The 27,860-nt window shown below is 49.8% G+C and overlaps 1 protein-coding gene across 1 annotated transcript in view; it reads left to right on the top strand.

The window, feature by feature from the left end:
* Hk1 (hexokinase 1) overlaps positions 1-16,698 on the top strand; it is a 66,445-nt gene extending 49,747 nt beyond the window's left edge. The window contains exons 10-18 of the mRNA XM_005360103.3: positions 158-462; positions 1,666-1,814; positions 2,104-2,223; positions 4,353-4,448; positions 5,193-5,292; positions 10,139-10,322; positions 11,423-11,578; positions 13,767-14,000; positions 15,770-16,698. Coding sequence (XP_005360160.1) covers positions 158-462; positions 1,666-1,814; positions 2,104-2,223; positions 4,353-4,448; positions 5,193-5,292; positions 10,139-10,322; positions 11,423-11,578; positions 13,767-14,000; positions 15,770-15,917 — 1,492 coding nt within the window. The 3' untranslated portion in view covers positions 15,918-16,698. The remainder of the gene's footprint in view (positions 1-157; positions 463-1,665; positions 1,815-2,103; positions 2,224-4,352; positions 4,449-5,192; positions 5,293-10,138; positions 10,323-11,422; positions 11,579-13,766; positions 14,001-15,769) is intronic.
* Positions 16,699-27,860: the final 11,162 nt, after the last annotated feature.

The following is a 27,860-nucleotide window of genomic DNA, read 5'->3' as shown; positions in this document are numbered from 1 at the left end:
GTGTGCACATGTGCGTGTTACGCATTCCTAGAGTGTATGCCTAAGGAAAGCAGTAGAGAGAATGGGATTAGCATTGCTGACTGGAGAGTTACCAGATGCCCCGACAGGTAGCGTGGTCCGCCTGTGGCAGCACACCCACTTCCACCTTCTCCCTCAGGTATTCCCGGCGTTTCCACAAGACCCTGAGGCGCCTGGTGCCTGACTGCGATGTGCGTTTCCTCCTCTCAGAGAGCGGCAGTGGCAAGGGGGCTGCCATGGTGACCGCAGTGGCCTACCGCCTGGCCGAGCAGCACCGGCAGATTGAGGAAACCCTGGCCCACTTCCGCCTCTCCAAGCAGAACCTGATGGAGGTGAAGAAGAGGATGCGGGCGGAGATGGAGATGGGGCTGAGGAAGGAGACACACAGCAAGGCTACCGTCAAGATGCTGCCTTCTTTTGTCCGGAGCATCCCGGATGGGACTGGTGAGGGGGCTTGTTGGGACTGCCTCACCTCTGTCCCAAGAACCAGGGGGGCTGGATAGGGGACATTTTGGACCCTTCCCAGGATGCTTTTGCACTGGTAACGCCTAATTTGACAAGAGCTGGACTCTTACCCATCCCAATGTTTGTGTGTGTGTGTGCATGCGCTCGTGCTCTGGAGTTTGAGGCCAACTTCAGCTATATTGTGAGTGAGTTTGAGGCCAGCCTCAGCTACATAGTGAGTGTGTTTGGGGCCATCCTCAGCTACATTGTGAGTGAGTTTGGGGCCATCCTCAGCTACATTGTGAGTGAGTTTGGGGCCATCCTCAGCTACATGAGACAGACTAATAGAATAATTCACACACTCCTCTTCTTTTCAGTAGTAGCGGGGTGTGTGTGAGAGAGATGGGCCTGGGGCTTTGCATCCTTGGACAGGTTGGAGAAGCATCCTGCCCCTCACTGCCGCTACTTCTGAGGAAAGATTTTTCAGTGGATCCTCAGAATAATGACTAACTGGGGTAGAAAGAAATCTTAGAGCTAAGTTACTTATTGCTTAAATTTGTAAACCACTCTCAAATTTAGTGGCATAGATCAACTACCATTTAGAGTGGCCCGGGCAATTCTGCTCCAGGCCAGGCTCTGCTGAGGGTCAGCTGAGAGGCTAGCCTCAGCCTTTTCTGGATACCCAGGGTCAGCCTGGCTAGCCATGGCTTTCCCACCAGTGGGCTACTGCACTCTACCGAAGGGTTGAAGCAGGGTCTGGAAGCCATGGCTTGGACCCCAGAACCCCAAAAGGAGAGAAATAGGTTCCTCCATTTTTCAGTGGCAAGACACTGAAATAGCTTGCACCCACATTGCAAAGAGGGAAGAGAGGCTGTGGCCATTTTTAGATTGCATACATTGATACAAATTATGCATGTTTTGATATGAGGGTCCTAAAGTCAAGTTAGTGTTGTCTGGTTTTTAAGTAACCCTGGTGAAGTTTAGCTATTGTGACCAATAGTTCCCTCCTGGGTCCACCCTTCTATTACCAGCCCAGCTTGTCACTCAGAGTCCAGCTCTCCTTTGAGGCCGTGCTGGATATCACAGGCAACATTTATCACGGTCCCGGAAATGCAGGATGGGGGCAGTTGCAGGGAGCGGGGCAGCAGCCACCAAGACGCACATAGCCACCTGTGGCTTTCTCTGTGTTTTTCCTTGTGACAGAGCATGGTGACTTCTTGGCCTTGGATCTCGGAGGAACAAATTTCCGTGTCCTGCTGGTGAAGATCCGTAGCGGGAAAAAGCGGACTGTAGAGATGCATAATAAGATCTACTCCATTCCCGTGGAGATCATGCAGGGCACCGGGGAAGAGGTAAGGGGCACGTATGCATGCCTGTCGAGGGTGCATTGGTGGTCACGGGATAACCCATACCTGCCACGTGACGCTGTAGCTGTCCCTGTGGCCCTAAAACATCAAGTTTTTTTGTGCTATGCCTTGCGCATGATTCTAGGATATGAAGTTACCAGAGAAAGGGGCTCTGCATTTGTGTGTGTGTGTGTGTGTGTGTGTGTGTGCGCGCGTGCGTGCGTGTGTGCATGTTTGCATGCTGAAACTGAGAAACCAAAGAGAGCCTCGCTAACCCGTTTCTTCTCTCTTAAAGCTATTTGACCACATTGTCTCCTGCATCTCTGACTTTCTGGACTACATGGGGATCAAAGGCCCCCGGATGCCTCTGGGCTTCACCTTCTCGTTTCCCTGCAAGCAGACGAGTCTGGATTGTGTGAGTCTCTTTCCTGTGCACAGCAGATCTCTGACAGTGCTGACTTCATGTGGTTAGGGCTTTCTCTGACCTCAACGCTGTCCTTAGATGTCTGGGACGGTCTTACATGTCTTTATGGGTCACTTCCAGAACACCCTAAGACTACTCTTCTGTCATTGTTGAAAGGAGCCATCTTGCCAGGTGATGGTGAACTCCTTTTATCCCAGCACTTGGGAGGCAGAGGCAGGCAGATCTCTGGGTCTGAGGCCAGCCTGGTCTACAGAACAAGTTCCAGGACAGGCAGAACTACCTTGTCTCCAGGCACAAAGAACCATGCCCTTTTCTGTTTCCCTGTGTCCTTGGCTGTCACCTTCTTTGTAGAACTTTGCACACCTCCTAAGTAGCTCACTAACTCTTTCCTTCTTTCCTTCCTCCCCAACCCCACTTCTTTTCCCCCTGTTCCTTTACCCCAGGCTGGCTGCCGACTTGGTTGTGAAGCCTTTGATCTCACCACCGCCACTTCCTAGGTCCTGGAGTCACAGGCATGTGCCACCACGCCTGATTTATGTGTGCTGGCATGGAACCCAAAGCTTTGCCCATGCTAGGCAAGCACTCTGCCAGCTAGCCTCATCCTCAGCCCCTAGTGGCTTTCCTTTTGGCTGGTTGTATGGCAAGGAGCTGGATGCCCATAGGCCCTGGCACAGTGCGCTGTTAGAACAGACTTTTGTGTAAATGCCTGAGAAAGCGATGGGGTGAAATGGGTCCCAGATGGGGCTTGGGTGTGGGGATGGGTGAAGGTTCCTTTTAGGACTCAAACCCAAGACAGGTCTCACTCAGTACCTGTGGCTCCTCCCAACAGTTCTCGCCCTGCCCCCTCCCTTAAACCTCTCCCTCCCAGGGGCTGATCTCATCAAACAGCCATTTTGGCTACACCAGGCTCCTCTTTTGGTTGATGCCTACGCTCTTGCTTCCCCTCCCCTCATGTCTAATCTGCCAGCCATGTTCAACCTGGACTCTTCCCTCGGCCTGCCTTCTGCAGTGAAAATCATCTCCCTCCTTAGGAGTCCTGTCCTCCTCCTATTTCATTACCATTTCTGTCCTTAGCGATCTATACCAGTGCCAGAGTCAGAACCGTGTGCCAGTGCTCAGCTGTGCAGGAAGGGCCACGGGTGGGTGGACATATTGGGGACAGAGGGATAAGATTATGCAGGACCGCTGAGGGAGGAACAGCCAACCTGTCTGGAAGATCTGTAGGCAGCCAGTCATGGCACAAGTGGAGACATGGCCAGGGAGAGAGACCCCAGGTGATGGTCTAAGGCCTGATTGGCAGTGCTGGGAGAGCTAAGGAAGGTGATGTCGTCAGTCATTAGGTCATGGTGCTGACCTTTAAGCCTTTTTAGATATCAGCAGTTGATTTTTTTTTTTTTTTTGAGGCAGGGTCTTATGTTGCCCATGCTGGCCTCAGATTCCTTATGAAGCCAAGAATGGCCTAGAATTTCTAATCCTCCTGCCTCTACCTCCCATGTGCTGGCATTATTATGAGTGTATACCATCACACCTGGTTTGTACAGTGCCCTGCTCAAAGCTAGGGCTTTGTACGTGCTAGGCAAGCACTTTGCCAGCTGAGCAACATCTCTAGCCCTAAACTTTTGTCATTGCAGTTTTCAGAGGTCTGTAGCTCAGGCTAGCCCAGAACTTACGTACCCTAGACTCCTCTTGAACTAAAGGATATAATATGTTTGCTTCAGCCACTCAAGTACTGAGATTCTAGGTGTGGGCCACCACATCCATCAGGATGACTGTACTGTCACCTCCCACTCCTGTAGTGTACACACACACACACACACATACACACACACACACACACACAGCGCTTGTATAACTATAGTTTTGCGTTCCTTCCGTTACAAGGTCAGCAACCAACCTTACGTGCCTCTGTTTCTCCATCTGTGAGGTGGGATTGGAGAAGAGATAGCTGTGAAGATGGAGGGGGCCAGCCCACAGGGTCTCACTCACACTTTATTATATTGAGTGTGATGTCCTGGTATCTAGACACAGCCTCTGTGGTTATTGCCGGGGAGGGAGGGTATCAAATTCTCCTGACTAGAGAAGGGTTACTCACCCAGGCTCTTTGGCTGCTTCTCTTGTAGGGAATCTTGATCACCTGGACAAAGGGTTTCAAGGCCAGTGACTGTGTGGGTCACGATGTGGTCACTTTACTGAAGGATGCCATAAAGAGGAGAGAGGTAATTCAATATTTTTAAAATAATTTTTTTTTGCCTTGGGGGGGTTTACAAAAATTAAGCTTGCTTCTTTGTGAAGAATTGGAACACCATAGAAGCATGTAATTAGGGGACAGTAGAGGTGTCCCCAGTCACTGCCAGCATTAAAGAGACACTTGTCAGCTTTATATTGTTAAGGATAATATGGGAGCTGGAAAGAGCCTGCCACCAAGTCTGGTGACCTGAGTTTGGTTTCCAGAACCCACATGATGGAGGGGCAGAATTAACTTCTGTGGTGTATGTGTGTGCATGTGCATGCACACACGATAAAGAAATGTGGGGCTGGAGAGATGGCTCAGAGGTAAGAGCACTGGCTGCTCTTCCAGAAGTCCTGAGTTCAATTCCCAGCAACCACATAGTGACCCACACCCATCTATAATGAGATCTAGTGCCCTCTTCTGGCATGCAGGTGTACGTGCAGACAGAATGCTGTATTTATACATAATAAATAAAGGGATGATATACTCAAAAGAGGGGTAAAGTCATGGAAAGAGAGGAAGCAGTTCCTAAGAGCCCATACGGCCAGGTACTGCGGGGGTTCCCAAGCAGCACATGTGAACACCTTTAGAAGATATTGCTATTCTGTGTCAGAGTACAGACCACTGTCAAGAAATCAGCCCAGGTTCCCAGCAGCATCCAGCCCACAGCATGAACAAGCAGGATTCAAGCTGGCCCTTCCCTAAGACCCATGTCCCTTTCTTTTCCAAGGAGTTTGACCTGGATGTGGTGGCCGTGGTCAACGACACGGTGGGCACCATGATGACCTGCGCCTATGAGGAGCCCACCTGTGAAATTGGACTCATCGTAGGTAAGTGTCCTGCCTGGTTTGTAGAGATCCGGCAGCTCAGTTCTTAGTTGGAGACAGTCGATCTGTTGGTCCCATTTATTTACTATTCTATATTGGAGAAAGGCTGCAGGGTTCCATTCCCAACATCCCATAATGCACATCAATTATGATTGGACTGTCAGTCAGTGAACTCTCCAGGAAAGAGGCCACAACCCCCCCCACCAAAAAACAAAACAAAAAAAAAATCCTTATGTGTCCTGGGTAGATGGAGTAGGGTGTCTGGAACCAGCCTGTGTGTCAGAGCCCTAGGGCTGCAGGCTCACAGGCTGCAAAGGAAGCAGTGAGCATCTTCGCTCCTGACCATGGTCTAGCTGGAAAGGGCAAGTGTGATTTTAGACATCATTCGCCATCAATAGTCACTGTCTAAATGGCCCCAGCCCTGTAGGTTGTTGCCTTGTGTTCCAAACATGGCAGAGACCCAGGCCTCAACAGCGTGAAACTGTATGTGTGTCCATGTGATGGATAGACAGTATGTGTGCAGGAATGCATGTACCCCACAGTGCGTATGGGGGTCCAAGGACAACCTGCGGTGTTGGTCCTCACTTCCACCTTGAGATGGCGTCTCTTGTTTGTCTCCGATCTTGCTATACAGGTAATAGAATTATAGCCACGCACTGTTGTGCCGGGTGTCTACATGAGTTCTGGGGATTTGAACTTAGCTCCTTTTACTTGCTCGGCGAATGCTGCCCCCACTGAGCTGTCTCCCTAGCCTGAGAACATTAAATTCCTGAAGCACTCTGACTAGGGTGAGAAAATCCTTTGACCTAGCATCAGGGGACGCGAGAAAAATGAAGTGCCCTCTATTCATTCTTGCTGGTATACTAAAACAAACTAACAAAATCAACCTAGGGGAGAAAGGGTTCATTTTCGCTCCCAATTCCAGGTTAGAAACAGGCAAGAACCTAGAACAGCTAGCCGCATCCTGTTCATAGAGTAGAGAGAATTGAATGCACAGGCTGAAACTTGCTTGTGCTCAACTTGACTTTCCCCCCTCTTATCCAGTTCAGGACCCCTGCCTAGGGGATGGTGTTGCCCTCAGTGGACTGGGTCTTCCATATCAACCCAATGCAGACAAGCCCTCATTAAGACTGTCTTCCCAGCTGAATCTAGGCTTTTGTCGCGTTGAGTTGGCAATTAAAGTAAACTATTGCACCTCCCCAACACTTCCTTAGTCGCCAACATCCGCAAACACTACTTACTACTTGGATAGCATGAAATGTCACCCCATCCTCAGGATCATTTCCGGTGTCTGGAGGTTGGGATGGGGCTCTGTGCCAGGAAAGCTTTCATATCAATTATTAGTCACTTCACGTGACTGCTGTGAAAACAGAAAATCAGGAAGCAGGTCCGAGTGGAAGGCGTTTGGCGTCTGCCCCGAGACTTTATTTATCCCTTCCTTTGGCAAAGCTTTCTCCACCCAGCCCTGCCCAGCCTTTTACCTGTTAATGGATTTGGTGGGACCTGCAGAGCCAGAGTGACTAGGCATATTTTCTCTCTCAGGCCAGGCCTCACCTTCCTGCCTGGGACCAAAAGTCTGTCCAGGTCGGCACAGTGCTATCAGAGGTTCTGGTGCCAGGATTCAGGCGTTCTTTCTTGCCACCATCCAGAGATCTCTTTGCTCAGACTTCTCGTGGCCAAGAATACAGTTTACGAATCTTGGCTTTCTTTGCATCTTCTATTTCTGGGACTTCTTCTTTTTTTTTTTTTTTTCCTCTTCTTTTATACTTTGGGTAGAAGGGAATTGAGAAAACAGTAACAAGCCGGGCGATGGTGGCGCACGCCTTTAATCCCAGCACTCGGGAGGCAGAGGCAGGTGGATCTCTGTGAGTTCGAGACCAGCCTGGTCTACAGAGCTAGTGCCAGGACAGGCTCCAAAGCCACAGAGAAACCCTGTCTCAAAAAACCAAAAAAAAAAAAAAAAAAAAAAAAAAAAAAAAAAAAAAAAAGAAAAAAAAAAGAAAACAGTAACAATCCAGTGGTATTGTCAGGAGGAGTGCCTTGGGAACTCTGCTTAAGTTTTTCAGAGGGTTTATGCCTTTGGTCTGGCCAGTGAGGTGGGGGAGAGGGACATACCCTTGAATGAGAAGAATGCTGCCCACATCCCCGAGGGTTTTGCTATAGTAATGCAGTTTATAGGCAGCTGCACCACCAGGAACCTCACTCCAAAACCCTTGAGTTGAGATTGAGTGAAAACGAGGACATGGCCACTCCAGGGTATGGTTGAGGAGAAGGTTTTTACTGTAGGTATGAGGAAGAGTTCAGCCAGAGGCATCTGGAAGAGTCCAGACTGAACGTGGCCAGCATGATAGACCGGGCCGTGAGAGGAGAGAGGTGGGGGGAGGAGCAGGAGAGAAAGGACCAAGAGAGCACATGGGAACCAGGAGGCCAAGAGAGGAACCAGGAGCCAAAAGAGCACAGGGACAAAATGACTAAATTATAAAAGAAAGGGAAGCTGGGGGAGGGGAGCCCAGGCTTAGGGTGGGGGGCAGGGTGAGAAGTGTGGGAGGAGCCACATCTCAGGTTGCTTTGAAACCTACCAAAGATCTTCATGAGCATGGCCAGAGCATCTGTAGGAAGGTCTCCTTGCCTGAGTTCCGGTCTGTGCAGTAAGACAATGACCTCCAGTGACCATCAGCCTGTGGCCGTGACATTAAAACTACCATCAGGGCTAGCAGCGTGAACCTCAGTGGGCAAAGGCACCTGCCGCCATGCCTGATAGATTGAGTCTGATTCCCCAGGTTCACTCCACAAGAGAACTGACTCCTGCAAGTTGAACTCAGACTCCACGCATGTGCGGGCCTGGAACACGTACAGTATAAAAATAACCAAGTGCTCTGAAAGTTTGTTTACATAGCCCCTTGGGCTAAAACTGCAACTTCTGCTCCTCTCCCTGGGTCCTGAGGGATACCAAGTAAGAGATGCTCTAGGGAGTTCAAGAATGGAAACCGGAGGCTTCTGAGCCCTGGGAATCAAACACTGCCCAGAGGGATGGATGTTCCTTGTCTCAGATCAGCAGATATTCTGTGAGGTTTGTGTCCCTCATCAGATAGGAGGGAGCCTTGTTGAGACAATGTCCCCATAAGATCGGGCTGTAGGCAAGCCTGTAGGGCATTTTCTTAATCAGTGATTGATAGAGGAGGGCCCAGCCCATTGTAGGTGAGACCATCCCTGGGCTGGTGGCCCTGGTTTCTGTGAGAAAGCAGGCTGAGAAAGCTAGTGAGCAGCACCCCTCCATGGCCTCTGCATCAGCCCCTGCTTCCCGGTTCCTGTCCTGTTTTGAGTGCCTGTCCTTATTTCCCACAGTGATGAGCTAAAATGAACCCTCTCTTCCCCCACGTTGCTTTAGTCATAGTGTTTCAATAGTAACCTTAATCAAGACAGTCTGTGATACAGCCAGGCAAAGGGCAGTTGCGTAGAAAGGTGGGATGCAAGCCCCAGCGCTCAGGTGTCAGTTGACTAGGTGTAGTTCATGACTGCCCTGTATGAGAAAGGATGAATGGATGAGGTGGGAAGATAGTCCTCTGGCCGCTCACTGTGTTCGCACAACCCTGGTATGCATATGTATGAATTATAGGGTTGCTTGCACACGTGCGTGCATGCATGTGTGTGTGTGCGAGCACGTGTGTGTGTTCCCCCCCCATCTAAATATTGCCTGAACTGCCACTAGTCATACATTCCTTTGTTGTAAGAGTATCTACCAACCTACATACAGCCCTGGCTGAACAGGTCGACAGGTGAGGTTTTAGGTAAATAAAGTAAATCAATCAAAGTTTGGTGTCATGGGAGGTGGTGGTGGACACATGAGGATTGCTGCAAGTTCAAGGCCAGCCTGGTCAACAGAGTGCCAAGCCAGTCAGGATTACACTAGAAAACAAAGATGTTTTGCTCATTTAAAAAAACAAAAACAAACAAACCACAACACACACACTCAGCTGGGCAGTGGTGGTGCAGGCCTTCTAATTCCAGCACTGGGGGAGGCAGAGGCAGGTGGATCTCTGTGAGTATGAGGCCAACCTGGTCTACAGATTAAGTTCCAGGACAGCCAGGGCCACATAGAAAAATCCTATCTTGAAAAAACTATTAATATATATATACTATATATAATGTATTACAATATATATAATACATATAAATTTATTAGTATATGAATGTGAATATATAATAGTTTATATATAATATATATTACAAATATTTTATATATATGTATTACACACACACATGCTGAGGGCTGGGGACGTAGCTCAGTTGGCAGAATGCAACTGAGTGCACCCAGCCCTCTTCCTCTAAGGCTCAGGGGTCGCTGTGGGAGAGGAGGCAGAAAACTATAAGAGCCAAAGGTGGTTGGCTGCTGTAGAAACAGTCTTTTAGGCTCTGACTGAAGGCATCAGACCTGTGCAAGATCGAGACAAGATGGAGGCAGACAAAAATTCCAGCATGGGTCGGGTGGGTGTCATGAATTCTACCTCTAGCTGTGGAGCTGTTAGCAGTCAGTGTGTGCGGGAGGGAGGCTTAGTTTTCTTCAGAGTTGGGTCCCTGAGAAGTTCCCAGTGCTCTGCAGATGGTCCCACCCTAATGCACATGCAGGCAGCACTAACTGGGTTCTGTGGGTATTTTTTGGGGGGGGGCACGTGAAGTTGGGAGGGAAAGTGGTGGAGGGTGGGGGGAGGAAATGGGGCATAATTAACTTAAATATATGCATATATTAATATTAAAATTTTTTTAAGTAGCTCTTACCTGACGTCGGAGCTCCAGGTGCAAAGACGCCTTGGCACGGACCCCATCATTGACCTCTGCCCCTGTGTTTTAGGGACTGGCAGTAATGCCTGCTACATGGAGGAGATGCGGAACGTAGAGATGGTGGAGGGGAACCAGGGGCAGATGTGCATCAACATGGAGTGGGGTGCCTTTGGCGACAATGGATGTCTGGATGACATCAGGACAGACTTTGACAGAGTGGTGGACGAATATTCCTTAAACGCTGGGAAACAGAGGTAATCAGCCCACGGAGCAGCTCCGCGCATGCGGGGTGATGAGGCGGTCCGCGTTCTGTTGCTGGAGGAAGCGTTTCTAGGTGGAGGAGTCTGCGCAGAGGCTTGGAAAGCCATCCCTCTGGTATTATACTAACCGTGGGTTTTTGATTCTTGGCACAGTGCAGGATTATTTCCAGAAGTGATGGTGACAGCAGACACACCGCCTCATTTGCCCTTTGGGGGTCTCAGAGTTTAGCCAAGCCCTGTTTCTTCCCTGGGGTGGACGAAGTAGATGCCATTCCAACTGCAAGCTCCTGCGCCCCCTAGTGACCGCTCCAAGTTTTGCAGCTTAGGTCATAGATTGGTTCTAAAATGGCAGCGTCCACCCAGAAATGAAGTGGCTGCTCCAGTCTCCCAAGAATCAGGATATTCAGTGGCACAGCCAGGACAAACTTGTCCAAGTCATGTCTTTTGGAAAATAGACTGGCTCCAGTTTAACCCGAAAGTGTTGTGGCCCACCCGACTTTCCTCCACTTTGGGCTTAATCTGCATTTTGGTTGATGGCAAAACCATCCAAGAACTAAACAAAACAAAACAAAACAAAAAATCAAAGAACTTTCTTTTTGTCCATTTAAGACTTAGCAGTTTGCTTAGTCTAAAACTGCCCTCAAACGCTTTGCTGAGGGCCTTGTACTGTGTTGGGCTGTGACCTCACGGAGACACCCACCCCCTGTCCTCTGGGGGGGGGGGGCATCAGTGTGGAGGAAGGGAGCCTGTGTGTGTGCTGTAGAAGGGAGGGTGTGTGAGCGCCTGGAAGAGCAGGAGCCAGTCTGGGTGGGCCTCTCTGGGGTGTGGCTAAGAACCGAGCAGGATGGGGCCCGACAAAGACCAGGTCGTCACTGGGAGGGAGGCCACCCAGCCACAGTTTTCTGTGACCGCTGAAGGCATCGATGTGGGGAGGGTAGAGGGCTTTCTAGGTCCCTCTCTGCCTGTGTGGGGACACACAGGGCAGGCATGTGACTGGTCAGACCCTGGCTGGGCAGTCCTAGATCCAAGTGACCGCTGGACCGCAAGGGTGAGCGACCCCCTGCCCAGCACCGCCTCCCCCCTTCTTAATTCAGGTTTGAGAAGATGATCAGTGGGATGTACCTGGGTGAGATCGTCCGTAATATCCTGATCGACTTCACCAAGAAAGGCTTCCTCTTCCGGGGACAGATCTCCGAGCCACTCAAGACGCGAGGCATCTTTGAGACCAAGTTTCTCTCTCAGATTGAGAGGTGAGGAGGGTTGCCTTTCCACCATGTTGCTTTCTAATTCTCTGAATCGGACTATTCTGGGTGCCTCGTGGAAGCAGAGTCCTACGGTAGGAATGCGTTTACGCTTAGAGCGCTATCACTCCACTTAGCATAGCCTTTCTAAGGCCTGAGTAAAATTTCATTGTGCATAGCTATCACATTTTGTTTCCCCACTTCTACTACCTGGCAGCTTGGGTTGTTTCCACCTTTTCATGTCTCTGAATAATGCTGGGAACATGGGGGAGTAAATATTTATTTGGTCCTTTTATGTCTCTCACGAATATACTTACAAGTGGACTCGCTCGACCCATTTTAAATTTCCTGAGGAACTACTATATTGATTTTCAAAACGGCCACTCTATTTGACATTCCCAGCATCCTCACTCAAAGTTACCAGTTTCTGACAGCCTAATAGTAAATGAGAAGAAGAAGAAGAAAAGAGCGAGCTACATAAGTTCTATAGGGTCTTTTTAAAATTAGTATTTGGGGGAAGGAGGCAAACAGCTTTGAGGAAAAAACGTTTGCTCTGTATGTGACAAGAGGCAGAAGCATGGCACGAGGTGGGGCTGGGGGGCAGATCCCAAAGTTCTGATCCTGAGACCTGCCCTTGACTGTGGGCCTCATTCCCTCCTCTTTATACCCAGCTTTCATTGTTCCCATTTTAATGTGCAGGGCAGAGGGTCAGGAGTTTGAGGCCAAACCTACTACATAGTGAATTTGGGGCCAGCCTAGGCTAACTGAGATTCTGTCTCAAGTGCAGAGAAAAGTAGTGGTTGTATCCATGCCGTGCATATAAAACACATGCCGTGTAAGTCCTTGGGAAAGGCTGGCCATTCTTATTTCAGCTTTCGGTTTGCTGGAAGGGAAGCCAGCCTTGGGACACGCTAGATAGTTGGTGTGGCCACTAAGTGCGGGAACAAAGGCCATCTTGCTAAGAGAAGAATGCAAATTAAGCCAGTGTGGTAAGAAATGGCATTTTAAAAAAAGATGATTTTGTGTGTCACAGCGTGCGCACATGGCAGTCAGAGGACTTCAGTAGCTTCTTCCCTCCTTCCACCTTGCTTTTGAGGGGGCGACTCTCTTGTTTCAGGCTGGTCACCCATCTCGCTGTGGGGTGCTTCCAGCTTTTGACGTGGGTTCTGGAGTCGATTTTGGTTCATTAGGCGTTCATACCCAGTGCTTTACTCGTGGGCCACCTCACAGCCCCGATACTGCTCCTAGGAGTGAGGTAGAGAGATGGTGATGACCCCAAAGCCGAGTTTGGCCTTGAACCCCTGACCCCAGGCCAGGCTCTACCTTAAGAAAGAGGAGGAAGGGTAAAAATCTAAGACTGTGAATAGCAGTTTCTCTAAGGTATTGGGACTATGGTTAGTTTCTCGATTTTCATTTTTCTAGGTTTTTTTCCATATTTTATAGTTTAGCATGTAGTACTTTTGAACTCATTAGAAAAAAGTTCTCTTCCACCTTCCTAATGCTGAGACCCTTTAATACAGCTCCTCATGCTGTGGTGAGCCCCAGCCATAGAATTATTTTGTTGCTTCTTTGTAACTGTAATTTTGCTGTTCTGAATGGTAATGCCAAGACCTGTATTTTCCAATGGTCTCAGGCGACCCTCGTGAAGGGTCATTCACCCACCAACGGATCGCAAGCCACAGGTTGAGAACAACTGGTTTAAAGAGATGAGGTAGAGAGGTGGCCATTGGTTGAGAGCATGCGCTGCTTTTGGAGAGGACCCAACGAGCCAGTCAGGTGGCTCACAGCCACCTGTCACTCCAGTTCCAGGGAACTCGACAGCTGTGGCTGCCACAGGCACCCATGACTCGTGTACACACTTACACACACAATTTTAAGTTGAGGAAAGAGACACAGCCTAGCTTGTAGCTATTCTAGAGGCCCACAGTGTGATCTCAGCCTGTGCAGTTAGGCAGGCCACAGAATCTTGCACATCCAGATCCAGAGAATCCGACACCCTCTCCTGGCCGCCATGGCATAGACATAGACACACCTACCTACAAATATATATTCCTTGCATTTAAAAAGCTAACCAGAAAGGAAACAACCCCCCATGATGTCATCTACAGCCCAGCAGAGCGCTTTGGACCGGGTCCTTTGCTCCAAGGGTCCCAGGGGGGCATGCTCCATCCAACTCACTGGCTCTCGTCCTCCACAGCGACCGGTTAGCGCTACTGCAGGTACGGGCCATCCTTCAGCAGCTGGGTCTGAACAGCACATGTGACGACAGTATCCTGGTCAAGACTGTGTGTGGGGTGGTGTCCAAGAGGGCCGCGCAGCTGTGTGGTGCTGGCATGGCCGCCGTGGTAGAGAAGATCAGGGAGAACAGAGGACTAGACCATCTGAACGTGACCGTGGGAGTGGACGGGACGCTCTACAAGCTTCATCCGCAGTGAGTGTGGCTCCTCCTGGGATGGGTGGGGAGGGCCTCCTGGCCGGCGAGTTCCGTTAGGGTGTCAACACAATTCTCCATGGGAATGCACGAGCCCGAGACGAGTGACCCCGGTGTTTGAAGGGAGTTTAGGGAGCCAGGGAAGGGCTTCACTGAGCCAGCTCACACGGGCATGGTGTGGCGCTGTCCCCCTCTGAGAGTATGAGTGTGTGTGTGTGTGTGTGTGAGAGAGAGAGAGAGAGAGAGAGACAGACTAGACAGACTGCCTACTGTGATTGGTAAGAGGGCATTCAGAACCAGGGAGGTGACCTGTTATCTGGTTCACCGGTCAGTTTAGGCCAGGGCTCTGCTGCAGGAAGGGAACCTTTTCGTTAGAGTAGTGAACCTGCTCTTGAACCCATCGAATGTTCCAAAGTTGGGGTCTCAGGAGCAGACCCCAGCGTGTCTGGACAGAAGCCCTCTGTATTAGTCAGGGATCTATAGAGGATGAATCTCCATTAAAAGTAAGTTTATCAGAGTGGCCTACAGGCTGGGATAGACTAGGAAGCAATGGCTGCCTCCCAACAGAAAAGGCCACCTCTCCGGAGGAGGCTGGACGTCTTAGCTGGTCTTTAGTCCACGTCGGAATCCTGAATACCAGTGAAGGAATGCCTCAGCAACTAGATGGATGCACTTGGCAGGGAGGGCGATCAGGCATAAAGCAAAACCTTCCTCCTTCCATGTCCTTTTATGTGGACTGTCACCATTTGTGTGACATTTAGGTGTGGCCTACATTTAGGGTGGATTGTCCCCCCTCCAATAATCCAATCAAGGAAAATCTCAGATGTTTGGGTTTTAGTTAATTCTAGATGTGGTCAGGTTGACAACCAAGACTAGCCATCACCTAACTGGACTTGTTAGAAAAGTTTTAAAGCAGGGGTTCCCAACCTTCCTAATGCCCACAGTCTCCTGAGCCATCACTTAGAAAGTTATCCAGCGGGCTTGCGACTCAGTTCGCAGAGTGCTTGCCTAGCATGTGAGCAGCTCTGGATTCCATGCCCAGGACAACATAAACCAGGCCGCTGAAGGATCTTGAGGCTGCCCTGGGCTGCCTCACCTCAGCGATTCTAGCTCCTGGGAGGACTAGAGTTTATGTGTATCGGGTATGGAAACCCCTAGCAGGCGTCCAACAGAGGCAAGTGTCACTGCTCAGAGCCTTAGCCTGACTTTCGTGTTTAGCACAGAGTCTCAAGGGTCACCTCCCTTCCTTTATGGGGGCTGCTTTCTCCTGCTGTAGGTACCGGTTGCCAGCTCTGGAGGAGATGAGTTCGGAGTCTTAGGCTGCAGGTTTCCAAGCTCCAGAAACGCTCCTGTTTGGTTTCAGGTCCCCTAAGACCACCAAGATCTTGGGTGGGGCTGAGTTACAAGTTTCTGAGTCTGAGATCTGTATTTACCCATTCCTCCCTGGTGGGGACTCGGATGGCACACCTGACCATAAGCCTGCATCTCTCCAGCCCCTCTCAACCATGCCTGGTTTTTGTTGTAGAATTTCTCTGTTGTATATTTTTAAGACAGTCTCCTATAGCTCATGTTGACCTAAAACTTAATGTATAGCTGAGGTTGACCTTGGATTTGTTATCTTTGTGGCCTCCACCTCCCCAGTGCAGGGAAGCAGATTCAAGGCCTGGGCCTCCTGAATGCTAAGACAGGCATTCCCTCTACCACCTGAGGGAAGCGAGTTTGCAGCCCAGCCACAGCTGACCCTCTCTCCCCTTTTTCCGTTTTCTTAGCTTCTCTAGAATCATGCACCAAACCGTGAAGGAACTGTCACCAAAGTGTACCGTGTCCTTCCTCCTGTCTGAAGACGGCAGTGGCAAGGGGGCCGCCCTCATCACAGCTGTGGGTGTGCGGCTCAGAGGAGAGGCTACGACCGCCTAAGCGCCAGGATCCTCCCGGCCCCCAGCCCACCACCCTTCCAGCACTCCTGTCTAGAACCGATGACCCCTGTTCCACCCAGCAAGCCCTGCTGGGAGACCCAGCGCCGGAGCCCACAATGCCGCCAAGGGAGGAAGGGGGACCTCGGTAACGGAGCTCACTATAGAATACCACACAGAGTGCGTGCTGTTGATCTCGTGCCTGGACCCCTCGACCCCCACCCTGCCACTCTGCATGAATCAAGTTCGACCTGGCCATGCTTTGCCCATGCGTGAATGTAGTGGCACCAAGTCTACGGCAGATGTCCAGCCAGGAAAGAGTCCCCCTCTCGGACCCACCTTCTGGGCCTTTCAAGCCGGTCCTTGGAGTCTCCTCCCCACCCTGTGTGAAGTGTATTATCACCAGCAGACACTGCCGGAGTCCTGCCCACAGGGGCATGGCCTGAAGGGCGAGCGTGATAGGTGACACTGACCACTGCTGTCTCCTTCCCCTCCCAGCACCCGCTGCAGCCTGCCATCCCGTCTGGATGTATCGATGCCACTGAATTGTTGTGTCCGTGGAACCAGTCCTAGCCATGTTATGACAGTCTTGCATTTTGTTTGTCTTGTGGTTGTGGTGGTGGTGGTGGTTGGTGGTGGGGTAGGTGGGCAGTCCTGTGGGAAAACATCTCGTCTCCATCTTGATGGAAGGAACCAACCCACATGACGACGACGCCATCACTGGAATCTCCCATTGCTTTAGTGAGCCTTGTTGTACGACTAGTAAACTTTGTACCAACTCAAAACCCTGGACTGCTGCTTCTTGTGGGGGAGGGGATCTTAGGATATGGTTACAGCCAGGCTGGGGGTTTTTATGAGAAAGTTCAAAAGCATCATAGGTGTGCCTATAATCCCAGCATTTGGGAGGTGGGGGCAGGAGTTCAAGGCCCCTCTTGTATAGTTTCAGGCCAGGCTGTCCTACATGACATTCATCTCAAATGAATCAATAAGAAAGTCTCCAGGCCTGGGAGTTAGTTCAGACAAGGGCTTCTCTACTTCAAAATATCACAGAAGCAGCCTCAGGACCTGCCCTGGAGTCCCCACACCCTAAGTCCCAACCTCATGGCCTAGAAAAGCGTCTGTCCTTTGGTTGGGGGACAACAAACATGACCTTCTGGGGCTGGCTGGATTTAGTGAGGAGGCAATGCAAGTCTTTTTAGCAGGGGTGTTGGGTAGTTGTAGAGATTTCAAGGTCGGTCCCTTGGACAGACAAAGAAATGAATGTCCAGAAAGACAGAAGACCAAGCCATGGAAAAAAAGTAATCACTTTGGGAGAGGAGGGCTCTTAAGACTTCTCAACTGACTGTCTTGGGTGTTCCAGAGAGCTTCTCTCTATGGGTTTTGCTTAGACACCCAATGCCTTCCCCAGCACTGTTTTCTGAAAACCAGAAGCTGCCATCTCAGGGGGCCTGCCTTCCCTTTCCCTGCCTGCCCATGTTCTTCTAAGCCCCATTCAGATGTTGAGAGGCGGCCGTGAGGCAGAATTCTAGGGTTGTTGGGGGGGGGGGGGGCTGCAGTAAAATTCCAGTGAGCAACGCACCCATATGCAGAACCACCTAGAGTAGCCAAGGAGCTAAAGGGGTGATGAGAACATCAGAGGCCTTTACAGTAAGATGGATATATCCCAGACTAGAGTGACCGTTCCCACTTGGTGACAACCAGTTGAACAGAATCCAGCTGGGGATAGGGAAGAACACAGGCAGGCTCCAACTCACCTGAGACTCAGGGCCTCCAGTGGTTCACAGAGTCGGATCTGCTGCTGGAGAGGCGCTTTCTCATAAGGTGGGGACTCTGTAAAGTGTCCCTTCTTGGCCCTGGTGTGATGGATCCCAAGTCCATGCCAGCCACCTTAGCTTCCAGAGGCATAGATAAAATGACAAAAAGGAGCTCCCAACTGGGATTTAGAGAGGGTGACTCTTTGATTGTCTTGACCAGAGAGCTAGGTCCCTGGGACACAGTGGGAAAGGTCCTATGCCTTCATTCTTAGGCCTCCCTGTTTCACAGTTCTGAAAGGATTTGTTGGAATTTGGTGACATGGATGGTTGATTAGTTTCAGGCTTGTGTAGCAAATCCCTTGAAAGGAAAAACTTGTCATACAAACAAGGCTTTCAGGGGGACCAATCCCAGGTGACTTTGAGCCATCAGGGGGCTAAGGGTAGCAACTTGGTCCAAGGAGTTTCTTGCATTGGCTTAGTAAGGTGCCCTTTTAGTAACACGTTTGTCCTGTATATCTTTCTAGAAGGCTGGGGATGCCAGGCAGTGGAGGATTAAATTGTCCCCAAGGTCCAGGAAAGTCCCTGGATAGATTGTGCCTTGGAGGCTGGGCCATTGTCACTGTCTAGCCTTAGGTACCCCAAACCCAGGAATTATTTCATTAGAACAGTTATCATTCCCTCCTATGCAAAGAAAGGTTTCAACCCAGCCAATGAGAGCCATCACCCATACAAGAAAAAGATGGGCTTTGGTCCCCTGGGCAGTGAATAAAGTCCCCTAGTCCTCTCCTGGGGACTTTGCTTGCCTCTGTGTACCAGCAGGGGACAGGTCAGATTGTCCTTTCGGCGTGTCTCTTGTCTCTGAACCATTGAGTGATAATATCTGATGTTCCCTTTCCCATAAACATTTTCCTCACTAGTTGGAGTTTCCCCTCTGTAGATATGATTTTATAATTCCCCATTGTACGGAACTAGACAGTCATACATGACTATTACGGGCAACCCCTCTCCCCTCGCTGCCCCCAAATCCACGATGGTCCAGGAGGGTACAGCTATCTTTGGGAGCCTCTTTCGTTTTAGGGATGGTATATAGCATATTTTCACATTGGTTGGAGGAAGGAGTCTTCCCATAACAGGCGTCTTAGTTACTGTTGCTGTGGTGAAACACCGTGACCCAAAGCAACATGACCAAAAGAGATTATTTGGCTTATATACCTGAATCAAAGTCCATTGAGGGAAGCTGAAGAGGAGCTCAAACCAGGGCGGAGGTAGGAGCTGGTGCACAAGCCACAGAGGCCTGCTACTTACTGGCTTGCTCATCATGGCTTGCTCAGCCTGCTTTCTTATAGCACTCAGAACCACCCACCCAGAGATGGCACCACCCACAATGGTCTGGGCCCTCCCACGTTAATCGCTAAGAAAGAAAGTGCTCCACAAGCTTGCCTCCAACTAGGTCTTCTGGAGGCATTTCTCAGTTGAGGCCCCTCCTCTCAGATGATTCTAGCTGTGTCAAGTGGACACGAAACTAGCCGGCTCAGAGGAACATTCTGCTCTCAATGCAGCTGCTTTAGGAGCAGGACCTGCTGGCTTGGTCATGAGTCCCCTCCCTTTTGCTGTCTCTGGCAGCGCATGGCTGCCACATCAGTGGGAGCTAAACTGTCCCAAAGGGGGGTCCCAGATGTTACTAATCCTCGTTCCTTCCAGACAGCTGCATTCAAGTGCAGAACCAGATAAGCACATCTGGATTCAGCACAGATGTTCACCCTCAGTGTCTCACTATAGCGCAAAGCCTGAGCCAAGAATCTCCTCTTGTTACAACGGAGTTACCTTCCCTTTTGAGCTCCAACCTGAATGGCCATCAGTTAACAGAGTTAAGGCTTTAAAATCAGGTCTAGCAGTGTAGGGTTCCAGCAAGACCTCTTGGCATGAATGTTCAACACGTTCTGTGTCAGGGAAGCATTAGGAGCCTGACAGCCGTAAGTGTCCTTTAGAATTATTTCCCCAATGCCATGGGGAGAATAAACAGAGAGGGTTTTTTCCTAGGGCTCATTTATAGTCTTCCGGGACCAGGAGCCTCACAGCTGCAACTGCCCTTGGGTATCCCGGGCATCCCTTTGTCACTGAGTCTAACTCCTTGCTAAGGTAGGCCACTGGTTGTGGTATGGGTCCTATTGATGGGGTCAGAATGTCCATGTCAATTCTCTTTCAGAAACAAACCAGTGGAAATTGAGGCTGAGTGGGCAACCCCAGAGTAGGGGCCCTTGGTTAATACACCCTTGAGTGCTGGGAGGAATGATTAGCCTCGGGTTCCCATGTTGGGGTGGGGGGGGATCTAAGGGAGAGTCTTGGCTGGTTCTGAAAATCCGGGAAGCTAGATACTTGGGAAGCCCATAACCTAAGGAAGACACCCAGCTGTCCAACAGTGTGGCAAGGGGGAAGCTCAGATAGGAGGGATCCGTTCAGAGTTCAGGTTGCTCCTTTTCTCCCTCTGGCATTGCCCTCAAGTATGTGACTCGAGATTGGCACTTTTCTCAAGAGATCTCATTTCCCTCACATGGCTAGAGGAGGCTGGGGTGGTGGGGTAGGGGTGGAGAAAGTTGAGGAGACTGGGGTGGTGGTGGATGTTGGAGCATAGCCCCCAGCCCTTGACATCCATCCCAGTGCCCCCTGGCCTGGGAGTTGCATTAGTCTGGACTCCAAATCCCAGCATGCCAGGTCCTGACCGCTCCCACATGGTATTTAAGTCGGCTCCCAGAGGAGAAACACATACATGTGCTCCCTGCTTTTCTGTCTCCCGGCCACCCGAGAGTGTCGTGTTTAATAAAACGATGGGCATTTTAATTTGGTTTGATCTGGAAAAAAAAAATTCCCCCCAGCTTAGGAGTTTATTAGTGGGGGTGCGTTACAGGCCTGGGGAAATGGTGTGTAGAGAGATAGACAGGGAGAGAGGGATGGGGAGAGAGAGAAGCTGCATCTTCAAGAGGGAGATGGAAAAAGAAGAGACTCAGGCTGCAAGCAGGAAAGATCTGCCTGTCTTAGGGGGATGGGGGAAGGAGTGGGCGTGGCTTATGACTTGTCTATTAAAGAGACAGAACAGATCATTACAGGGTGGAGAAAGTTGAGAGACTGAGTTCCCTGTCAGCCTATCTTTGCATGCTTCCCAGAGTAACACATCTACCTATTGGTGCAAAGTTACATGGGGACTGACCAGTCTATGAGGTCCTGGACCAAGGCAAGTGCAAAGAAACAGGGACTGTCCCTAAACCTTTAGGGCAGGACAGTCCAAGTAACTTTTCAGGCCTTAAAAGTGTGGTCTCCAAAGGCAAATAAAAGCCAAGTATCCAGGTGCAGATGGTACCCAAAAAAGGCATTCTTCAAATACAGGCAGAATGGTAAATTCCTCGAGGCTGAATCTGGGTCAGGAGGGCAGAGGTGGAAGGGGACCACAGCCTTGATTAATCCGAAGTCTTTTACTAACTTCCAATCATTGGGGCTTGTTGAACTTCCAAAATAGGTGGGTTATAGGAGCCAGAACAGCCCTTCCCTCCTATTTTTTAAGGGCCAAGATGATAGACTTGAATCCTGTCTCTTCAGGCTTTAGTGAGTACTGTTTCTGGTGGGGGAAATGGGTGGGGCCTTGTTGACAGAGCTTTCTGTCCTACCCAGTCCCTCTATGTCAGCCACGCCACCCACATCCGTTTAGTCCCAAATAAACAGACAGAGGTCTACATTAATCATAAACTAGTTGGCCTATTAGCTCAGCCTTCTTATTAACTCATAACTTATATTAGTCCATAATTTTTGTCTGTGTTAGTCACATGGCTTGGTACCTTTATTGGCGAGGCAGTCACCTCTACGTCTGGGTGAGGACTGCAGACTGACCTTTCCTTTTCCCAGAATTCTCACTGCCCTGCCTCTACTTCCTGTCTGGTTACTGGCTAATCAGCGTTTATTTAAAATACCAGTAACGGTACAGACCATTGTCCCACATCAGGGCCCTTGAAATATGTTGGAACAGGGGCTGGAGAGACAGCTCAGCGGTTAAGAGCACTGCCTGCTCTTCCAAAGGTCCTGAGTTCAATTCCCAGAAACCACATGGTGGCTCACAGCCATCTGTAATGGGATCTGGCGCCCTCTTCTGGCCTGCAGGCATACATGCAGACAGAATACTGAAAATACTGTACACATAATAAGTAAATCTTTAAAAAAAGAATATCTGTACATTAAGAAAACAAATTTATAAAATAAATAAATAAATAAAATGTTGGAACAGGGGAAGCATTAAAGATGGCCCTGTGCATAGTGGTGGTTCTCAACCATCTCTTTAATATAGTTCGTGTTGTGGTGACCCTCAACCATAAAATTATTTTCATTGCAACTTTATAACTGCAATTCTGCCACTTTTATAAACCATAAGGTAAATATCTGTTTTCTGGTGGTCTTAGGTGACCCCAAAGGAACCACAACCCACAGGCTGAGAACCCCTTCCCTATAGTCTCATCTGGCCATACTGAGAGATATATACTGACTTCTACCAGGAGCAAGCATAGGTTCCCTCCCAGAGGCAGGACAAGTCCAACGTGATGCTTGGAGACAATGTGGCTTCCCTAAATGGGTGCAGGGGTCTCTAGACAATGAGAAAATGGTGTTGGAATAGAGATCTCCCTACTGGCAGGCAAGAGGCTGTGTAAAAAAAAAAAATCTTCATGGCTGACCTGATATGCCCCCAAAGATGGCAGTTTGGGGATCTAGGAACTGGAGAAAGGGCAATACTGCACATTGGGGTTCCATTTGCAAAGCTGGGGCTCCTCAGGTTGAACTGGGATTATGGAAGCCTGGAGAGGTGGCCTTGGAACCCACAGAATGAAGGTGGCGGCCTTGAGCCTTAGAGTTCAGGGATGCCTTGTCCTTATCCGGCGATTGTCTTGACTATTGGGACAGGGTCCAGGTGGGAGCTGAGACATATTTCTAGCTTGCTCTTTCTTGGGACATTCCTTCTAGAAGTTTCCTGACTGTCCACAGAGACATGGCCTGAAGGGACCCTTCATCATGCCCCCTCTCCTTGGGTAGCTCTCATGAACAGCCAGTAGGCCAGCATGTCATTTGTCCTTTCTCCTTTTCGGGTTCAGGTTATGATGCAATGAGTATCGGTTTAGACCAGTGGTTCTCAACCTGGGGGTCTAATGACCCTTTCATAGGGGTCGCCTAAGACCAACATAGATATTTACATTACGACTCATAAATTTGCAAAATTATAGTTATGAAGTAGCAACAAAAATAATTTAGTGGTTGGAGGTCACCACAACGTAAGAAATTATTAAAGGATCGCAACATTTGGAAAGGTTGAGAATTACTGGGTTAGAATAATTGGTCTAGGTGCTTACCTAGTTCAGCCACCAGCTTCTCGAAAAATAGATCAAAAAAAAAAAAAAGACAGGGTCTCATTATGTAGCTCTGGCTATCCTCAAACTCACCATGTAGACCAGGCTAGGCTGGTCTCAAACTCAACATGAGATCTACCTGCCTCTGCCTCCTGGGTGCTGGGATTAAAGGCGTATCCTACCACAGCTGGTTTCTGCAATTCTCTATGGCTCTCTGGGGCTGATTGGGTCAGGAGTTTGTCTTTCAGAATCCTCCTCTGAGGACTCAGCGTGTTTTCTGATAGCCGCCATCTTTAATCGCTGAGAAAGGTCATGGGAGATTCATTTGCTCCCTGGTTAAAAGCCAGCCTCTGGGAGTAAAAAAGAGTTTCGATCTTGGCTTTCCTGAAGCCCTCAGAAAGGAGATAAAATGCTTTCTCTCCCAGTGACCTCTGGGGTCCCTGACATCCCTAGATGGATCTCTGGAAGGGACAACCTGGGCCCCTGTGAGTCTTGCTCTGGGCAAGCAGTCAGTACCACTTTCTGCTTTTCCACTGAAGCTGAGGTCTGTAAGACTAGCATCCGTCCCTCCAGGCTGTGTAGTAAAAGACTTTGAAGGTGTGGGTAGGCCTGTTCATATTGGTCAGGATTTGCCTCAAAATTACCTTCAATCTTGCCTTTTGTTTTGTTTGAAACAGGTCTCACTATGTAGCTCTGTCTGGCCCCAAACCCACTATATAGAGCAGGCTGGCCTGGAACTCACGGAGATTCATCTGACGCTGCCTCCCAAGTGCCGGACTTAAAGGCACTTGTAGCCATACCTGGCTCTCCCCAACTGGTTTGATATCTTTAAACTTTGTTAATGAACAGGCTCTGTGAACCTACCTACATGGGTCCTAAATCTCCCACCATTTGTGCAAGGGAAACATCTCTAGAGTCCCTGGGGTTATTTGGGGAGCTTGAGGTGTAACTCTTCGAGGCCCTCCAGCATATGGTGGACAGGGTTTGGGGGACGCCAGACAAAGTAGTGGGACCCAGCTGACAATTGTAAGCCAATTCTGAGTGGTCACAAAGGTAGAAGAAGAGCTGAACATAAGGGACCTTAGACCATTCTGTCTCCTGCACAACTAGTCCACCTGAAAACAGTATTATGAGCCAGGCATAATGGCACACACCTTTCAGCACTCAGTAGACAGAGGCAGGTAGATCTCTGCAAGTTCGAGATCAGTCTGGTCTACAGAGTGAGTTCCAGGACAGCCAGGGAGACATAGTGAGGCCCTATCTCTATCTCTAAAAAAAAAACTAGAAAGGAAGGAAGGGAAGGAAGAGAGAGACAGAGAGAGAAAGGAAGAGAGAGACATTTTAATTAGGATTCTCTGAGGTGGCCATTTCTTTTATCACGCAGGGGATAGTACTTCCTAATAAAGAAAATCGGGGTTTATTTGTTTGAGTGTCTGAAGGTCCAAGTCTTCCCAGTGTTCTTGGGTATCCCTTCCCCTCTCTTCATCCACCTGAATGAGTAGGTAGTGCCTATCAGCAGGCAGATCCCAAACCTGCATGGCTCCGTGCCCTGCCATCTCCTGGTTTCCTTCTTTAGTGTTCCACAATGTTTGGTGCCACCAAGTCCTCAAAAACACTTGATTTTGCCCCAATAGCTGCTTTCTAGGTAATCTGTGCATGCTCCAAGAGTCACGGGAAGCTCTGGGTATTGAGTTGACTGAGCAGGTGTCTCTGCTGAAGCCTTGTCTGATTCTATAAGCCCACGGTCACCCACTCAAGTCCACACAGCTTGAGACAGAAGCAGAGAGGGTCAGGTCCAGCCCATTAGCCGGAGGGCATAGGGGCCAATATTTATCTGCCTTTTTCTGGGACCCATCCACCAGCTGGAAATTCAAATCATTAGCAGAGACCCCAGAAAAACCATTAGAATGACACACTTTCTCATTCTAAGAGGGAAGAACCAGGCAGGCACTATCAGAAACAGCTCAGTCACATAGATGACCCTCATAGAATCTTTGCTTTCCCCGGCACTTCACAAGCCAGGCAGCTAGCCCGCTATGAGCCATAACCAACAAGCAGGGTGGGTCCCTCTCACAGACTTGCTTCTGATGTCCATCACATCTCCTTCTGGTCCCCAGATGAACAGGCTGGAAGCCTTTTGGGGAGACAATGCCTGACATACCCATGATCTATTCTCGAGTCTTGTGGCATTCAGATGAAACAGGCTCATGGGACAGTGAGATTTCAGGTTCAGCCAGTAAGGTTTCAGACACTGGCTGGGTACTGGGTGGGCCTGCATTCAATGCCACCTACCCATTGTTCAACAGCAACAAGAAAAACAAATCAAAACACTGGGTTATTTGTGGCTATCTTCCCTCACAACCACAAGGTTCTGCAACAAGTAACCCCTGCATCTGTCACCCCCATCCTTTAAGATTTATGTACATGCATGCCCTATACACGCCTGCCTGCCAAAAGAAGCCATCGGATCCCATTATAGATGGCTGAGAGACGCCATGTAGTTGCTGGGAACTGAACCTGAGTCCTCTGGAAAAGCAGTCAAGTCTCTTAACCACTGAGCCACCTCTCTAGCCTGCCACACCCATCTCTTAACCGTAGCAAGCAAAACCTAGAAAGAGAACCATGTCAGGAACTCAGAATGCGGCGGTTTAACTCAAGCCTAACCCCCTCTGGTTCCCCTGACCCTGCAGGAATAGGTGGTTTTTAACACTCTATGCGCCCCTTTTCTGAGGTAGTCCCTGAAAGCATTACCTTCCTTCATTGGCAACACTTGGCAGATGCTGAGGATGTGCTTAGGAAACAGGGGCCTGTAAACAGCCTACCCATCAAGCCCCGCCCAGCGAGAAACCATCCCTCAACGACTTGAAGCTGTGGAGACTTTGTACTTGGTTCACGTACCTTGTGCTGGGGCTAGTCTTCTTGAACTAGGTACCTGTTATCTACAGAAGGAAATGAAATCAAAAGTGGGGTGCCCAGTATGCAATGGGAGCAGAAACAGAAGCAGGTGGCTAGCCAGGAAAGAAGAGAGAAAAGCAGACTGACTATGGAAAGAACCGGCGGTAAGACCCAGTGGACCAGCCGGGTGGTGGTGGCGCATGCCTTTAATCCCAGCACTCGGGAGGCAGAGGCAGGCGGATCTCTGTGAGTTTGAGACCAGCCTGGTCTACAGAGCTAGTTCCAGGACAGGCTCCAAAACCACAGAGAAAACCTGTCTTGAAAAAACCAAAAAAAAAAAAAAAAAAAGACCCAGTGGACCGCTCAGCTCCAGCCTCCTGCCCAAGCAGCCCGAGCCTCTTTGCCTCTAGCTGATATCAGCGGCAGATTGGGTCCATGCTGCTGCAAGTTTCCAGTAATTAAGATGGAACCAGGGCCTCCTGCATACACCAGTAAACCTTCTACAGCCGATTCCTACACCTAGTCCCACACCGCAGTCAGTACCCAGTTTCTCCTGTCTTAGTTACTGTTCTATGGCTGTGAAGAGACACCATGACCAAAGGCATCATATAGAAGAAAGCATTTGATTGGAGGCTTGCTTACAGTTTCCGAGAGTTAGTTCATCCAGGACCATCATGGAAGGGAGTTGGCTTCACGCAGGGACGGTACTGGACCAATAGCCGAGAGCTTTACATTTTGATCCAAAGGCAGGAAGCAGAGAGAGAGATTGGGCCCTGGTGTGAGCTTTTGAAATCAAAGCCCCTGACACACCTCCTTCAGCAAGGCCATGCCTCTTCCTCCAACAAGGCCACACCTTCAGATCCTTCTTAAATAGTCTACCAACTGGGAGCAAAACATTCAAAGACAGGAGCCTATGAAGGCCATTTTTAGTCAAACCAATGCACTCCCCGCTTGGCTTGAGGACCTTCAGAGGCCAACTAGACAGCCCGGGCTGGGGAAGGGGCTGTGTGTGGAGGAGACATCTGCCCCACAACAGAAACAGTAGCCATGTGGGTTCTGAGCAAACACCCAAAGCCCCTCAGGGGTGCCAGGATACAATCAAGCTTTCCTACCTGGAGACAAAACTCCCCGTACCCCAGAAACCACTAGGAGCCATGTCCATTTGAATTTTAAGGCTACCCCACCTTGAACTCGAAGTTTGGTAAACTTTAGGGTTTGCCTACATGCTAAGACCCTTCAGCTTTCATTCCCCGAGGAGACAATCCCCAGGTGTCTATCCTTAGCTATTCACAGCTCGTGCGCCAAGGCCAGGTGTGGGCAGAGGAGTGGCTTTTTCCCAGTGTACTGAATGGGGTGGGGTAAGGGCCTCACTGGGAAGGGTCCTTGGAGTACAGGGTAGTCACCACTTCCAGGTTCTCCTTGATTTTCAGTCAGATAACACTGGCCTTGGAAGATCCCATGAAATATAATGGGGTGCTGGTAGTTGTCTGGGGGCTGAGCTCTTTCCTTTGTACAAAGATTTGAACATCTAAAGCGTTGACCCTCCAGAAAGATTGAAAACCAAGCCCCAAGGAAAGTAAACATTACTGCTATAGGAGTGGAGGATTGCTAAACCAGAAACCGGCCTGGCTATTTCACAGGCCCTGGGCCCTCCCCTTTCCCCCTGTTGGTCCTGTTTAGACACCCACCCCATGTCTCCATGCCCTTTTCCCCCCTGGTCAGTGTCTTCCGGGAACAAGCCGCTGCCATCTCCGAGAACCTGCCTTTGATTTCCCCGCCTACCCGAGTTTCTCTTGAGTCTAACCCGTTTTCACGCGTCATCCCCCTTCCCACCCCCCACACACCCCAAGCAGCCTTACCTCCCTCTCTGCAACCTCCAGTGGTCAGGCAAACCTTTACCTCCCTCTCTGCAACCTCCAG

Source organism: Microtus ochrogaster, linkage group LG2 (genome assembly GCF_000317375.1).
Source record: "Microtus ochrogaster isolate Prairie Vole_2 linkage group LG2, MicOch1.0, whole genome shotgun sequence".
Taxonomy (NCBI): Eukaryota; Metazoa; Chordata; class Mammalia; order Rodentia; family Cricetidae; genus Microtus; species Microtus ochrogaster.
This window is presented reverse-complemented; position numbering and strand designations above follow the sequence as displayed.